A 16642-nucleotide genomic window follows, 5' to 3' on the forward strand; every position below is an offset into this window, starting at 1 on the left:
CCCCATTAGTACTAGTGTCTTCCTACAGCAGTAATTCAGATGTGGAGTTGATATTCTTCCATCCGATTACATGTGGGAATGTGGGACTCAAAGAGGTGTTAACTTGCTCATTGACAGGATCAGTGAGTGAATAGTACTCTTTGAGGACAGAGGTGGTACCTGTCTTACCATTGTCTCCTTGGACTCTTTCGTACTTCTTGATGTGTAATACATACTGTATTTGCTAATAACAGTGAAAAACAAAATGAAACTGCCAGTATTTTATGCATAACCTGTAAGGGAATTAGTTTGGTATTGAAACTAAGTCACAGAATCAAACCTGGCTTGTGGACAGTATAGCTTTAGTACTTTAGATTTTGGTAAGTCAGACCCAGAATGTGTTTTTCCTTAAATAGAAAGTAGGGGAAAAAAATTTATGTGGGATATTTATTTTCAAAAGAGATACCCATTATTTGTCTTCAAATATAGGCCTAACATGATTATCATAATAATGACCAAGAAACAAGTGATTCACCAGTGAAATAGTAAATAGTTCTGGTATAAAGTGTATTTGTTTTCTGATTCCTTAAATCCAAGCAAGGATTGAAAATTTGTACTCACATGTGATGTGAAAAATGGGAAGAAATAAATGGGAATTACTTTGGATGACAAAGAGTATAAATATTTTCTGAGAGAGATTTTAACAGTTGTTTTGACTTTGTTTTTAATGTAAATGTGGTTGGCATACATTTAATGAGATTAAAAATTAAGAATCCCAAATCAATTAGATCCCAAAAGTCCCTTAAAATGTGATTAGGAAGGTCAGAAAATAGGTAATCTTATAATTAGATAAAGGCCTTTGTGAAAAATAAAAACTAATTTGATCTGGCTCAAATAATATGAATATTAAAGGTGATGTTGAATATTACCTATTTCATGTAAGTGGAAACACAAAATTCTTAAAATTATTTTGGTTGGACTTTGGTTGACTAAGTATACATAGTCTTGAAACCTCTGAAGTTCTAAATATTTATATTTATAGGCACAGAATCAAAAGTTTCTGTGGGAATTTTAAATATAAAACTTGAGATGTACCCACCACTCAATCAAACATTATCTCAAGAAGTAGTGAACACACAGGTAAATAATTCTGAATTTCTTTTCTTTGTGTATTTGTTTTCGTAGTTGTATATTTACCTGTTGATCCTAGACAGTGCTTTCTTAGAAAATTATCATTTATTAGTTTTAAGCAAGAGAATGACAATATGATTATTAAAAAATTTTTGTCTTGGGAGAAAAAAGATCACTGACTAATATATGTAGACCAGATTGTAGACAGGGTATGCAGAAACAGGGAAGTCAGGGGCTTCTGGGTGGCTCAGTTGAGTGCCAACTCTTGGTTTTGGCTCAGGTCATCTCATACTTGAGATGGAGCCCCGCGTCGGGCTCTACACTGACTTGGAATTCTCTCTCCTTCTCTCTCTACCCCTCCCAGCTGGTACACACACGTGTGTGTATGTGCACATTCGCATGCTCTCTCTCAAAGAAAAATTAAACTGGGAAGTCAGGGGCTCTTACAAATGATGACGATGATGGTGGTTTAGATCAGGGTAGTGGTAGAGATGGGGAGCAGTATGTAGAATTGTTACAGTATTTAATTAAGGAGAAGAAATAGAAATTGAAAAAATATATTTTTTAAATTTCAAGCTTGCTTTGGAACGTCAGAAAACTGCAGAGAAAGAACGATTATTTCTTGTATATGCTAAGCAGTGGTGGAGAGAATATTTGCAGATTCGACCCTCACACAACTCCCGGCTGGTTAAGATTTTTGCACAGGTTTGTAAATTGCACTGGGAAAGGTTCACATCTGTATTTGAGATTTACTGTTGTATATGTAAATTTCATATATATGTAAATTTCATGTATGTAAATTTCATATATGTATAAAGTTGAATTTGTAAAATGTATTTATTCCAGACAAATGGAAGTTTATTTGTAAAAATAGAATGCTGATTTTGTGATACTCTCTTTTACTAAGTAGGTGAATAACATAACATAATCTTTGTTTTAATTTGGTTTTCATTTTCAATTCCTTTTTAAAACCTTTTTTAATGTATTTGATTTAAAACAGATGAAAACCCATTTTGTTTAACTTGGAGTGTGTCCCTGACTGATACTTAGTACTAAATGATTAACTACTAGGATACTTTGTGGTATTAGTTTTCATGTGCAGAATTGGGGCTTTGGGCATATATGCTTAGACATATATGTTGTTAGGGTATTTTTTTAAAGACAGTGTTACATAGAATAATTCTATTTAGCCAATACATCTGAGCCAGTGACTAGTCATATTTAACTGCATCATTTCAATTATATATCTCTGCCTCTTTTTTCTTGTATCCCATGCCCATTTTCTCTCATTAACAAATCAGCATAAAATTTATGATCAGATCCTTAATTTGTGTAATTCTGAGGAACCATTCAAATGTTTTATATGTATTCAGTGTTTTATAGATGCTTTTATATGAGTATAGTATGGTGTTATTTTGAGTAACATATCTCAAATCCTGTGCATTTGTCTAGCTTTACCCTGGGATGGGTTAAGAGTGGTTCAATTTCTAGATGAGGAGCTTAGGAATGGGAGAGCCTAGTTGATGAGTGGTGGAAATGAGGGAAAAGGTTTCTCACTTTCTGATCACATTGTCTGTACATTGTTTGGGCAGGTGAGGTGGCAGTGACGTCAGGATGGGGTGGAGAGAAACCAGTCAAAATATAACTGGCTCTTTACTGTCTATTTAGTCTGAGGTGAGATTCATTGCCATGTGGAATCTGGGACCAGAAGAAGACTGGGTGGGTGAGGAAGTGGATCAAAGAAATGACAAATGAAAGAGGAGGAGGAAGAGGTTGAGATATGCAGTTAAGCAAATCAGGGAATGGGGATTTTCATGCAGAAAATATTACTTAAACAAGTTCTCATCTCTTAAAATTCATTGTAAGAATATTTGAACCACGTAGGTCATTAGTTTCATGGTAACCATATGAGACTGTCAATTTGTCAGGCATTGCCACTTTTGTAAAAATAAGCAGTATAAGGGATAAAGGAATGAAGAATCTTTCCTAAGATCAAACAGCAACTCAGTCTTGGAGACTTTATTAAGTTGCACTTTTGCCTAGTGCTTTTTTAGTTTGATGGGACCACCTCTCTCTATATAGAGAGAGTAAATAAACTGTTTATCTTACTGCTATTCCCCAGAAGTGTTTTTTGCTGCTGCTTTCTATATTTGATTAGATAGGAAATTAAGGAGCAGCAGTTACTTAAGGCAGTCAATCCAATCACAAAAACTATAGTTTTAAACAAAAGAATATTATTATATAATATAATTAAATTATATTTATATATAACATAATATATAATATTAAATTATACATGGTCTGAAAGTGAATTTCCATTGCTTTCAGACACAAGAAGAAATAGTTTATAACAGTACTATCCTTCTGGAGTGATGGAAATGTTCTCTGCTGTCCAGTATGGTAGCCATTGTGCTATTGAGCATGCAGAATGTGGTCGATGCAATAAAGAACTGAATTTTAAATCTTACTTAATTTTAATTAAAATTTAAATAGCCACATAGGGTTGGTGGCATTCTTAGTGGAAATTCTTAATTCTTAGTGGACAGTGCAGGTTTAGAAGCTGAAATATTGAAATTTTCAAGACATTTAGTTTATGGGGACATTTATAGGAAATATTGCTGTAATGAAACATAGGATATATTTGTATTCTAAGCTGCTACTATTGATGATTGATTTAGGGCAAATGCATCCACTTTTTAGGTGCTCATGCCTTCCCTATTAGTGGAGTTGTAAGAATAGGACTAAATGGCTTACTCAGTTAATTACCTTTATCCTAACCAAACATCTGTGGAATCCTCAGAGTCATTACATTTAATAATCATTGTACTTTTTCTCCCTCCCTTGCTTGTTTTGCTACAGTACAATAGTAATTCACTTAATCATAGCTTTTAAATTTTCTAGTGCAAGAAATTTTTAAAAAGTTATAGAAGTTGATCTTTGAGGCCATTAAATTTTAGGAAAATGTTATAAATCACTTGAGGATTGAGATTATCTTTTTAATGTTGAGATTGTGATTTCAGGACTTAATATTCTCATACTACACTAGATTAACAATAATACTGAGTTAATGAGTTAACGTAAAAGAAATCCAAGTAGTTTTCTACTTGTCTCTAAAATTAGAATCATGATTTTCTGTTTTAAAAATGAGTACCTTGTGGGGTGCCTGGGTGGCTCATTTAGTTGAGAGTCAGACTCTTAGTTTTGGCTCAGGTCATGATCTCAGGGTTTGTGGGATTGAGTCCCATGTGGGGCTCTGTGCTGACAGTACAGAGCCTGCTTAGGATTCTCTGTCTCTCTGTCTCCACTCTCTGTGCCCCCCCCCCCCACCCCCACGTGCACGCTTGTTCTCTCTCTCAAAATAAATAAACATTAAAAAAAAAATGAGTACCTTGAAATACCCTATGCTTAAATCTCCTTCCTTTTCCTGTCTCTCTTCCTTATTTTCCTTATCTGTCTTTGGTTCTTCATTCTATTTGAGGTTTTGTTTTGTTTCAACTGATCCCTTCATTCTGTCTCTTTCTGATTCCTAAGATAGCATGGGGGAGATGGAGACTTAGAGACTACCATGGATGTGTTTGAGCCAGGCGGTACAGTGGGGTGGGAGAGGACAGGGAAAAAAATCAGTGCCTTTTAGAGTTGAGGACCATACTTGTGAGTGAAATCATAACATTTTGCTCTGCATCATATAAGAATTCATGGACTTTCTCATTATAATTAAATGAAAATGATAGGATTTTTTTTTTATTGCTAAAGTATGAGATTATATTGGAGAAGTGATGTTTTTGTGGTGTAGAAAAGACATCTATAGTTCCGATAATTCGAACAGATGATGTTTCTGTTGGCTGAGTTAGGTCTTATTTCTGAGGAGCCTTGCCATAATAGAGAGTGTTGTCTTTGAATTTTGAATAGAAAGTAGACCTTTGACTTTGTCATCTCAGTAATCAAGAAGTAAGGGAAATGTGGGCTTTTATAATATTAACTCTAAAAGCATAGTGGTAGACAGTCATCAGAGACTTTTGTATGCACTCTAGCTCTTTAGCTCAACTCCTAGGATATATTCTGTATTTGAAATGTAAGATGTTTTTCTAAAACGATTTTCAAAACTCTGCTTTGTTGACTTGGTTAACAAATTATTGTTTCCTGTGGATCTCCAAGTGTAATGGAAACAAACAAAATGAGCTATGATAATTTGTTGTTGTGTCAGTAAATCAGAAAAGCTATTGTTTGAATACATAGTATTAAATTCTGTATGATAATATGAAAGAATAGTTTGGCTTAGAGCCCCTCTCCATCCCCTGCCCACTTGCCTATTCTGTTTTCAGAGGAGTTCTTTTTTTTTTTTTTTTTTTAGTTTTATTGAAGGATACTTGACGCATATAATTGTATATATTTAAAGTGCATGACATAATGACTTGATATACATATATGTTGTGGAATTACTACCAAAATTAAGATAATGAACATATCCATCACCTCACAGTTAACTCTTCTTTTGTGCAGTGAGGATGCTCAAGGTCTATTCTCAGCAACGTTCAAGTTTACTGTATTAACTACTCATCATGCTGTACATTAGATCGTCAGAACTTACTCTTCTTGTAACTAAAAATTTGTACCCTTTAGCCTACATCTCCCCTATCCCTCCCTCTTCCCAACCATTCTATTCTCTATTTCTTGAAATGAACCTTTGATTTGTTTTGTTTTGTTTTAAGGTTCTACATGTAAGTGACAACCACCATACAAGATTTGTCTTTCTCTGTTTGGCTTATTTCATTTGGCATAATACTCTTCAGATATGTCCATGTTGTCATAAATAGCAGGATCTCCTTTTTTATAGCTGAACGATACTCTGTTGTATATGTAATATCACATTTTCTTTACTAATTCATCCATTAAAGGAAATTTCAGTTGTTTCCATACCTTGGATATTGTGAGTGATGCTGCAATGAACATGGATGTGCAGATATCTCTTTGAGATACTGATTTCAGTTGCTTCAGATATATATCCAGTAGTGAGATTGCTGAATCACGAGAGTTCAAGTTCTTATTGTCACAAGCTTTGGAGTCAGACAGCTCAGGGTTTAAATCCCAGCTCTATTCCATAACACCTGTAGCTTCAGTTTCTTCATTTATAAAATGAAAACAGTAAGAGATGTTAAGAGGACTAAAAGAAAAATTACATGCACAGCATTCAATAAGTGGTGGTGTCTAGAATTCTTTTATCCCACATTAATATGTTCTAAGAAAGTGTTAAAATTGGGGATGATTAATCTGTCATTACAGTGTTTTCCTCTCTTCCCCCAGGATGAAAATGGGATAAATAGACCAGTCTGTTCCTATATTAAACCACTTCGAGCTGGGAGGCTTTTGGATACTCCAAGGCAAGCAGCAAGATTTGTTAATGTCCTTGGTTATGAAAGAGCCCCGGTTATTGGAGGAGGAGGTAAACAGGAACAGTGGTGCACTCTGCTGGCCTTTCTCTGTAGAAACAAGGTATCCTACATATGTAATAGAATTGAAAACCAGTACATCTTCGTTATGTGAATTTATTGCATTTGAAAATAATTAACTTAGAAAAATGGATATATTGTCCGTTTGAACTAGTCAGAATCTTTTGTTTTCAATACATAAAGAAAAACCTTGGCATCTTTATTTTCTTGTATAGCTTCTTATTTAGTGTAATATGATTTTTGTGAGGTAGAGACAAGTAGTATAGTGTCAGAAATTAAGATATAGAGGTAAATTAAACAGTGAATTAGAGATGGCGCTGGGACCAGAACAGCGGTCTTTCTAGTACTATTCATGTGTTAAAATCTACTTAGATGATACATTTTTTTAAAAGAGAAAATGGCAGTACAAAGTGAATATGGAAAAAAGTCTTGGATTGCATGGTATTGTGTTTAGTTTCAAATATAAGTATATATTTAAGAATTTGTGTAGGGGCTTCTGTGTGGCTTAGTCAGTTGAGCGTCTGAGTTCATCTCAGGTCATGATCTCGCAGTTCATGGGTTCAAATCTGACGTTGGGCTCTGTTCTGACAGCATGGAGCCTGGGGCTTGCTTCTGATTCTGTGTCTTCCTCTCTCTCTGCCCCTCCCCCACTCATGCTGTGTGTCTCTCTCTTTCTCTCTCTTTCTCAAAAGTAAACATTACAATTTTTTTTTAAAAAGACACATTGTTGATTTTTATTTTAAAAAATTATGTAAGTTTATTGAGGTTAAATGAATTGATTTCAGTAAACTAATTTTATAGATTGTGTGTGATATTTCCTAATCTGTGTTCTAAAAATTTTGATAATATAAAAATAAGAGCATCTTTAGCATTCCAGTTCTACCAAAACAGAAGAAAAGAAATTTCTTTATTGTTTTGAAATAATTTTGTTTAGTTTGATGTTGTATAAATAGTATGAGTATTCATTCACAAGGCAAAGCTTATCCAGTAGAACCTATTTAGAATAGAGATTTATTTGTCAGAAGGATTTTACCTTAAAAACAATTGAAAACTTAAACATTATTAAAAAAAATATTTTGATTTATTCTCAAGCTGTGGTCTCCAAAAGTTGTGTTTATGGATTTTAGCTTTTTAACTTCAAATATAGTAGGAATGGTACATATTTAAAATTATTATGTAAAAAATGCTTTTGCAAAGCAAATAATCATCCCTTTGATTCACTATTATGTTCACATTAGTTTGTTTAAAGAGAAAGAATATCTTAAAATTAGAATCTTGAAAATTATTGAAAAAGTTATTCTTGCACAAATAGCAGCATTACAAGAGTAAAGGTGCAGTTTCACATATAATTCTATTGCCGGTTTTTCATTTCTTCTTGTATTTTTATATTTTTCTCCTGTGTATTTATCATTCTTTCTATAATTATAATTGAGATATAAATAAAATTTTGTGCCCTACTTTATAATTTAACATTATGCTATGAACATTTTTCCATGTGTTGCTATAATTTTTATGATCTCCATTTTAAAATGGTTGTTCGTATAAGGTTTTCTTTAGTTGACATACAAAATCTACTTAACCATTTTGCCATTGTAGGAATTGTTTCTCTTGGCTACAGTAGGCTTGCTTCCAATTTTTTGATGTTCTTGTGAGTAAATTTTTCATTGAATATCTTTGGGAGTATTATTTTTCCTTTGAAATTTTTAAACTATAAAATCTCAGTATAGAAATTGGGTGTAAAAGGTTGGATATTATATTTTTCAAAAGTCAATTAATGATTTTAAAATGCTATTGGTTTTAGTATAGTTAATAAAAAAAACAGCAGTGCACGGGCACCTGGGTGGCTCGGTTGAGCCGCTGACTTCGGCTCAGGTCATGATCTCACAGCTTGTGAGTTCAAGCCCCACGTTAGGCTCTGTGCTGACACTCGGAGCCTGGAGCCTGCTTTGGATTCTGTGTCTCCCTCTCTCTCTCTCTCTGCCCCTCCCCCACTCACACTCTGTGTGTCTCTCTCTCTCTCTCTCTCTCTCTCTTTCAAAAAATAAATAAACATTAAAAAAAAATCAGTGCAGAGCCACTAATACAAAATTTGGGGGGAAAGAAATCATCCCCCATGCTAACCCTGAACTTGTTATTTTTGCTTTTGTATATTAATTACCCACAGTCCTACACTTAAATACATATCTTAATATAATTGCATCCTTACTGTTTAATATTTTGATTTTTTTATAGAATATAAGATATATTCTATTTTTGTGGTTTTCATAACATTTTTAAGATTTGAAAGTAATAAAACATTGTCAAAGAAAATTTAGAAAATAGAAGGGAAAATTATATATAATCTACCATAATTATTGCCACTGTTGGCATTTTGTTCTCTCATTTTTCCTAGTATTTATTGCCTTAAGATGATTACATATGGATACTGTAACTCATTGTTTTGAGTATTTTCCCATGTATTTACATTTCTCAGTGTATCATTTGTCATCTTGTCTGTTCATGTCCTTTAGCTAATCATCTTTAAAATCTTGCTGCATTTCTATCTATGTTTTATGAGTTTTTATAAACTTTTGATATGAATGCTCTCTTTTTAAAAAAAAAATTTTTTTAGTGTTTATTTATTTTAGAGAGACAGAGGGCGAGCAGGGGAGGGACAAAGAGAGAGGGAGACACAGAATCCAAAGTGGGCTTCAGGCTCTGAACTGTCAGCACAGAGCCCAATGTGGGGCTCAGACTTCTGAACCATGAACCATGAGATCATGACCTGAGCTGAAGTCAGACGCTTAACCTGCTGAGCCACCCAGGCAGGCACCCCTGAAAGCCCTCTCTTAAAGTATACATGTTATGACTATCAGGTTTGTGAGCACTGACTGTGTAAAATAATTTAGGGTCTTCTAAAATTAGTGTATTTTGTCCCCCCCATCATTGTTTCAGCTTAACACTAGACTTATGATTAAAAGTGAAAAAATTAATATTCCCTTTTATTATAATTTCGTATTTGAATATTTGATGAGGAAACAATGTGAAGGAATAAATACTTAAATTCATTTCATTTTCTAGGGTGACTGTGAAGATCATGCTAATCTTCTGTGCAGTCTTCTTCTTGGATATGGATTAGAAGCCTTTGTGTGTGTTGGGACTAAGGCAAAAGGAATACCTCATGCATGGGTTATGACCTGTGGAACTGATGGAACTGTCACTTTTTGGGAGAGTTTAACGGGACACAGGTTTGTCAACTCAGCTTACAAGGATATTAAAATGAAGATGCATATGTTTTAAATTATAAGTTCTTTGTTTATATTGGTGGTACCCAAAGGCCTATACCGATAATTTTTATTATTGGATCCTTTTTGATGACTATGTAAAAAATTACTATAGTTAAAAAGCTGTTAAATTTGAAGAAAATTCATATACCTAGAATATTCTTTACCAACATGATTTTGGTAAAAAAAAAAAAAAAAAAAAAAAATTACATTTTACTTTCAATTGTGTAATTGGGATACTCTTTTTCTGATGTTTTTCCCCAAGCCTAAAAATAAGCTCAGGTTGTAAATCATGATTTCTTTTGAAAACTTGATGTCACCAACTCCACATTGGTAAATCCACTGTATACTTTTTTTTTAGTTTTTCTGTCATCATATTTTTTAGAGTTCAGTGCTCCCTCCTTGCTAGGATCATTTCTTTCCTTAACTTCCCCATAGCACTTTCAGTTTTCATTATTCCTGTCTGGCTATTCTCAATTTTCCTTTATCTTGTCTTTAAATGTTGGAGTTCTTAAAGGCTCAGCCCTGGGCCATCTTCTTCTTTTTCTGAATTTTTCCCTGGTTGATAATCATTTTGGTTAGTTATGCCTAATAATATGTAGCTAAATTATTTTAATTGTATTATCTGAGATGAATGTTTTTGATCTTAATGATTATACATAGAATATATTCTCATGTTAAAGTAGAGTTGATTAAAAAAAATTTTTTTAATGTTTATTATTTATTTTTGAGAGAGAGAGACAGAGCAGGAGTGGGGAAGGGGCAGAGAGAGAGGGACACACAGAATCTGAAGCAAGCTCCAGGCTCTGAGCTGTCAGCACAGAGCCTGATGCGAGGCTGGAACCTACGAACCGTGAAATCATGACCTGAGCCAAAGTCAAATGCTTAGCCAACTGAGCCACCAAGTGCCCCCCGAGTGGAGTTGATTTTTATATCATACTGTGTGCCATACAATTACTGTAGATAGAGTAAATGTAGAAATATAAGAAGGAAAAACAAATATTAAACTCTAGTCTTGGGAAATAGTTATGGCCTTAAGTGTTCAAATAATTTTCTTTCTCAATAAGATGCTGCCTTCTTAATTTTTAAGTTCTTATTATATAAAATTATGATTTACTTCTTTTAGGTATATCCACAAACCTGTCAATCCTGATGAATCTCCAGTTGCTGAACAGCCCAAGCCATTGTACCCATATCGAACAATTGGTTGTGTTTTCAATCATCAGATGTTCCTGGGAAATTGTCAGCCCTCTGACTCAGTAGAAATATGTGTGTTTGATTTGAATGATGAATCCAAATGGAAACCCATGAGTGAAGAAGCAATCAAATCTGTGTGTGCCCCAGGAGCTACAACATCCCTTCCTCCCTTTCCCCCTCTATGTGCATCTACAATTGATGCTTCAGTAACAAGTAATGAAATAGAAATGCAGCTAAGGCTACTAGTGTCAGAACACAGAAAGGTAATTAATACTGAACTTAGTAGTTTCATGCATTTTTTGTCAGTTGTTTATGTATTTAACAATTTTGGGAGGGGTGCAGGTGGGATAGTACAGTCACTTTTATACCTGAACAAAGCAAATTTAACAAAGCAAAGGGCAGCAGAGTTCCTGCCCTTAAGAAGCTTATAGTTTTGAGAGTCAAGAGAGTTAAGTTCTGAGACTCAGAAATTTCCAAATATACCAATACTTGTACTGTTTTTTCTTTTTAAGTTTATTTTGAGAGAGATGGAATCCCAAGCAGGCTCCATGCTGTCAGTGCACAGCCCTGATGCTGGACTTTATCTCAGGAACCGTGAGACCGAGAGTTCTTGACCTGAGCTGAAATCAAGTCACTTAACCGACTGAGCCACCTAGCACTCCACCAATACTTTTAAAATTTATTATTTCCTTCTAGAAATAAAGGGTGGTGAACTAGTTCAGATTTTGTTAAATACTACTGTTTTTATTTCTTTTTTGTGAAGTACTTATTCGTATTATTCTCTATTGAAAATATTGGGCTATAATTTTTTATATTCATTTTTTCCAGGTTAGTTTTGTTTGTTTTTTTTCTTCCTATTACACTAACTTAGGTAGATGTAAAATTACATCCTTCTAGCTTTAATTTGCATTTTCCTGATTACTTATGAGGTCAAACCTCTTTATTAGCCATTTTGATTTCTTTTGTAAAGTACATTAAAGAAGACATTAAAAGCATTAATCATAAAAGATTAGTGTATTTTAAGAATTTTTGTTCATTAAAATAAACCAGTCAGAGGCTGAAAAGAGCAGTACTGGAATGGGAAAAGTTATTTGCAACACATATAACCGATAAAGGACTAGAATCTCAGAAAATTTATTTCTAATTCACCTTTTGATGAATCCTGTTTTCTGTGTTTCTTGAGGCCATCAAAGACAAACTGATAGATATGTGTTCTGGGCTCCAGTTACTATTAGCTTTGGCCTCTAAAATCTGCCATACTTACTTGCTAATTCATCAAAGCATTTAAAAGTATTTTGGAAAATATTTAGTCTGGCATTTGTAGTTCTCAGCAATAGGTTGCTCAAGGATCTAGTTCACTATACCGCTGGGAATGAGAGCCCCTCATTACTGCCCCTTTCCCTCCATCACTCATACTGCCTTTTAATTTTCTTAGGTTTTGTTTACAAACAAAACCAGTATTTTATTACATTATAAGAATTTGAATAGAGAAAGAAAACAGGGGTGCCTGAGTGGCTTGGTTGGTTAAGCGTCTGACTCTTGATCTCAGCTCAGGTCACGATCTCACAGTTCACCACCCACCTCGGGCTCTGTACTGACAGTGCAGAGCCTGCTTGGGATTCTGTCTGTTCCTCTCTCAGTCCCTTCCCTGCTTGCATGGTCTCTGTCTCAAAATAAGTAAGCTTAAAAAAATTATTCTTTGTTATTATTTTCTTTAAGTTTATTTGATTTATTTTGAGAGAGAGCGCATGCACGTGAGCAGGGGAGAGGCAGAGAGAGGTAAAGAGAGAATCCCAAGCAGTCTCTGCACAGACAGCCCTGACCCAGGGCTCGATCCCACAACTTTGGGATCACGACCTGAGCCAAAACCAAGAATCAGACACTTAGCCAACTGAGCCATCCAGGCACCCCCTCCAAAAAGTTTAAAAAATTAAAAAAAAAAAACAAAAAAACTGAGCTAGATACCAGTGTTGATCACTAAGTTAGTAGTGCCTGTAAATCAGCAAGTGAGATTTGCTTTTGCTGCTGGAAATAAATGGATGATACTGGACCTTTGAAGTCACTTGGAACCAGTAAAAACCTTGAATGCAAAATCAAGAAATGCTAGAGATTTATTATATCAAAATATTTAGAATTTTGAGAAGTTTTTTATGTTTATAACAGTGTTTTTAAAATGTCATGTGTCTGAATATCTGTAGTTTCTCTGATGTATATAAATGAAATCATAATTGCCTTCAACATTCCATAGAAACATGTTTTAAACTCCCTGAGGGCCTATAGCATGTCTTTTTCATCTTTTTATCTCTTTACAGTATAAAAGTTAGTGTTTTTTTTAAGAGTTAATGCTCAATAAATACTTGAGTTTATACATGCAATTCATTTGTTGATTTTTCTCCCCTACTACAGTTAAATTTATGTTGGAGCTCTCAAATTAAGCAGATTCAATCGTATTATTTAAAGTCAAATAAAATGTGATCTCAAAATTCAGTGATACCATGTTTTTCATAGTAGGACTATTCCACATGGTCTTTTCTAGTGGATATTAAGGAAGTATAGGATTTTGGAGCCTTTACTAAGACTATTGTATTGAAAATTTTTTGTTGGGGGTACCTGGGGAGCTCAGTGAGTTAAGCGTATCTGACTCTTGATTTCACCTCAGGTCATGATCTCGTGGTTGTGAGATTGAGCCCCTTGTCAGGCTCTGCGCTGACAGCATGGATCCTGCTTGAGATTCTCTCTCTGCCCTGTCTCTGTCTCTCTCTCTCTGTCTCTCTCTCTCTGTCTCTCTCTCTCTCTCTCTCAAAATAAATAAATAAACTTAAAAAGAAAAAACATTTTTTTCCTCTAAGAAGTAAAACCAGATGCCTATAGTTCCTTTTATTTTTTATTTGCATGTGTCTTTATAATAGTTACTAGAAAGTTTAAAAAATTATGACAGGTTTTAAGAATTTTCTCTTGGCATATGTTAAAATAGTCAACAATTAACAATTGGTTTCTAAAATAGTGTATTTCACCTTTTCTTTTTTTCTTTTGTCTTTTGATTGCTATAGGATCTTGGTCTCACCACTGTTTGGGAAGACCAGCTTTCCTATCTCTTATCACCAGCTTTGGCTTCTTATGAATTTGAGCGTACAACAAGTATATCTGCAGGCAATGAAGAATTTCAAGATGCCATAAGGAGGGCTGTACCTGATGGTCACACATTTAAAGGGTTCCCAATACATTTTGTATATAGAAATGCAAGGCGTGCATTTGCCACATGTCTTCGGTGAATGAATTTTCGAATTCATAAATGTTATTATTGGCTTAGCAGTTTCAGCAATCTGTTAGTCTGGTTTTTTAGGAATGATTTTAGAATCACATAATGAAATTCTATAATGATTTATTTTCCTTGCCACAGATTGTGAGTCTGAAATGTAGCTCTAGGTAGTTGGATAATTTTCCCATTGATTTTGGTGCAATATTAGTTGAAGATTTCTGATCTTTTCTAGTGTAATTTTTTAAATTTATACACTGTGAGGAAATGTTCTATAATTCGGATAGCTTAACCAAAATTACAGGGCTGTTGGTAGCAGAGACAGGATTTTTAAAAATTATTTTAAATGCTGACTTACTTGGAAAAAAGTAAAACCTATGTTCACTTCTTAATTGAATAAATCTTCTTTCTTCTGTAGGTCTCCTTTCTGTGAAGAAATAATCTGTTGCCGTGGAGACCAGGTGCGACTGGCAGTTCGTGTCCGAGTGTTTACTTACCCTGAATCTGCATGTGCTGTTTGGATCATGTTTGCTTGTAAATATCGCTCAGTATTATAGGACTAACATTTCTGTAAGAATATACCTGTGTTTTATTGGAATTTTACACATTGTACATTACTAGCTGTTTAGAGGTTCATTATTTTAAAAATCACATTCTGGCATTCTGGCTTGGATGTCATATTTTACTATTGTATATACCTGACTGAAAATGTTTGAAAAAAATCATGTATGTATTTAAAAATTAAGAATGAAAAACTTGTATAAATCTGAGTGGAATTTAGTATAAATTAAGTGTTTATTTTATTTTAATAAATGCTACTTTGTTTACAGGTATTCAGTAGTTTAAATATGAATATAAAATTTACCCAGTTTTCTTTGCATTAACAGGCAATCAGAGAGATACTTATTTGTCTGAGGGTTTGAGCCATAGTAAAGTCAATATGGAACATTATTTTTCATAGCTTAAATGGGATTATTTTATATAAATAGAAATTAATCTCACAACAGATTTATTTATTAGGTGAAAATACATCTTGATGAATTATCACTTTAGTGGTTTACCCATGGCTATAGGGATATTTATGACTTTCCAGGGATTTATGGGAGGACTTTGATGCAAGAGCAGGAAAAACTAATACCCGAAAACATAAATATTAATAATAAAAAAAACTCACAGAAAAGTACATGAATAATTTATAAGTATTTGATTGAATCATCATAAAAATGAATTGAGTATTTTAGAAAAAATTTATCATACTCTTTTTTTATGATACTGATAAAGTATTTTCTATAATTAATTTTTTTTAATTTATTTTTTTAAGAGACAGAGTGCAAGCAGGGGAGGGGCAGAGAGAGGGAGGGCAGAGAACAAGCAGGCTCCAGGCTCTGAGTTGTTAGCACAGAGCCCGACGCAGGGCTCAAACTCATGATCTCTGAGATCATGACCTGAGCCAAAGTCGGACACTTAACCAACTGAGCCACCCAGGTGCCCTTGTTTTCTATAATTAATATTTGCAGTCTGTTGCTGATTTTCTGTAGTCAAAGGATCCATTATTAGCCTCTTCATGGATTCCATCTTATGAACCCACATTTGTTTTTCTTTCTTCCCTTTTTTCATTGTGATAAAAACATCAGTGTATATGTAACTACTCTAAATGGGAGAATCATTATGTGAGGCCACTGAAAAATAAGCATATGTAAGGGACTTCCTTCTGATACTTGTTTTAAAATCGAGCAAGCCTTTTTTTATATATAAATTTTTTTTAATGTTTATTTATTTTTGAGAGATAGAGACAGTGCAAGCAGGGGAGGGGCAGAGAGAGAGGGAGACACAGAATCCAAAGCAGGCTCTAGGCTCTGAGCTGTCAGCACAGAGCCCAACGTGGGGCTTGAACTCATCAACTGCAAGATCATGATCTGAACCGAAGTTAGATGCTTAACTGAGCCACCCAGGTGCCCCTAAAATTGAGCAAGGTTTTAAGAGAGCAACAGTGAACATTAAAAAAGCTATAGCAGTTTCACTTTTTGTAATAAACTGCATGATGTGGTAGCTATGACTGTCCATTCAGCACCTCTGTGCACAGTTCTTGATTCAGTTGCTTTATCCATTGGTCTTCTTAAGAAAGCACCTGTGCAAGTTTTTCTTTTCATCACTTTACCTCACCGTTGCAAATAAAATGATTTAATGTTTTTTAAAAAAATTAAAATCTAGAGATAGCCTAAAATTTACCTTTTATTTTTATATATGGTATTTATGATTTAGCTTGCTTAAAAAGTCTGAAAATATCCCTCTTCTCAATTTTCTTTGAAAACAATAATCAGATATTTCTTGTGAGACTGACATTACTTTAGAGAATTAGAAAAATAAGA

General features: G+C 34.1%; 1 protein-coding gene across 6 annotated transcripts in view; it reads left to right on the plus strand.

Annotated features, from left to right (window-relative positions):
- Positions 1 to 16642, plus strand: part of CEP76 (centrosomal protein 76) — a 34943-nt gene that overhangs the window by 5377 nt on the left and 12924 nt on the right. For 2 of the 6 annotated variants that reach the window (XR_009604233.3, XM_060613192.3), the window contains exons 6-12: positions 1022 to 1119; positions 1687 to 1815; positions 6412 to 6600; positions 9618 to 9784; positions 10947 to 11280; positions 14068 to 14285; positions 14692 to 14734. Coding sequence is in view for 5 of the 6 variants with exons in the window: in XM_060613192.3 (XP_060469175.3) it covers positions 1022 to 1119; positions 1687 to 1815; positions 6412 to 6600; positions 9618 to 9784; positions 10947 to 11280; positions 14068 to 14285; positions 14692 to 14734 (1178 nt within the window). In the remaining variant the exon portion in view is untranslated. Of the gene's footprint in view, positions 1 to 1021; positions 1120 to 1686; positions 1816 to 6411; positions 6601 to 9617; positions 9785 to 10946; positions 11281 to 14067; positions 14286 to 14691; positions 14853 to 16642 lie in introns of those variants that run through there. The other 4 variants (XM_060613191.3, XM_078435450.2, XM_060613190.3 and 1 more) reach the window with 4 other exon arrangements.

This window comes from Panthera onca, chromosome D3, assembly GCF_046562875.1.
Source record: "Panthera onca isolate mPanOnc1 chromosome D3, mPanOnc1 haplotype 2, whole genome shotgun sequence".
NCBI lineage: Eukaryota > Metazoa > Chordata > Mammalia > Carnivora > Felidae > Panthera > Panthera onca.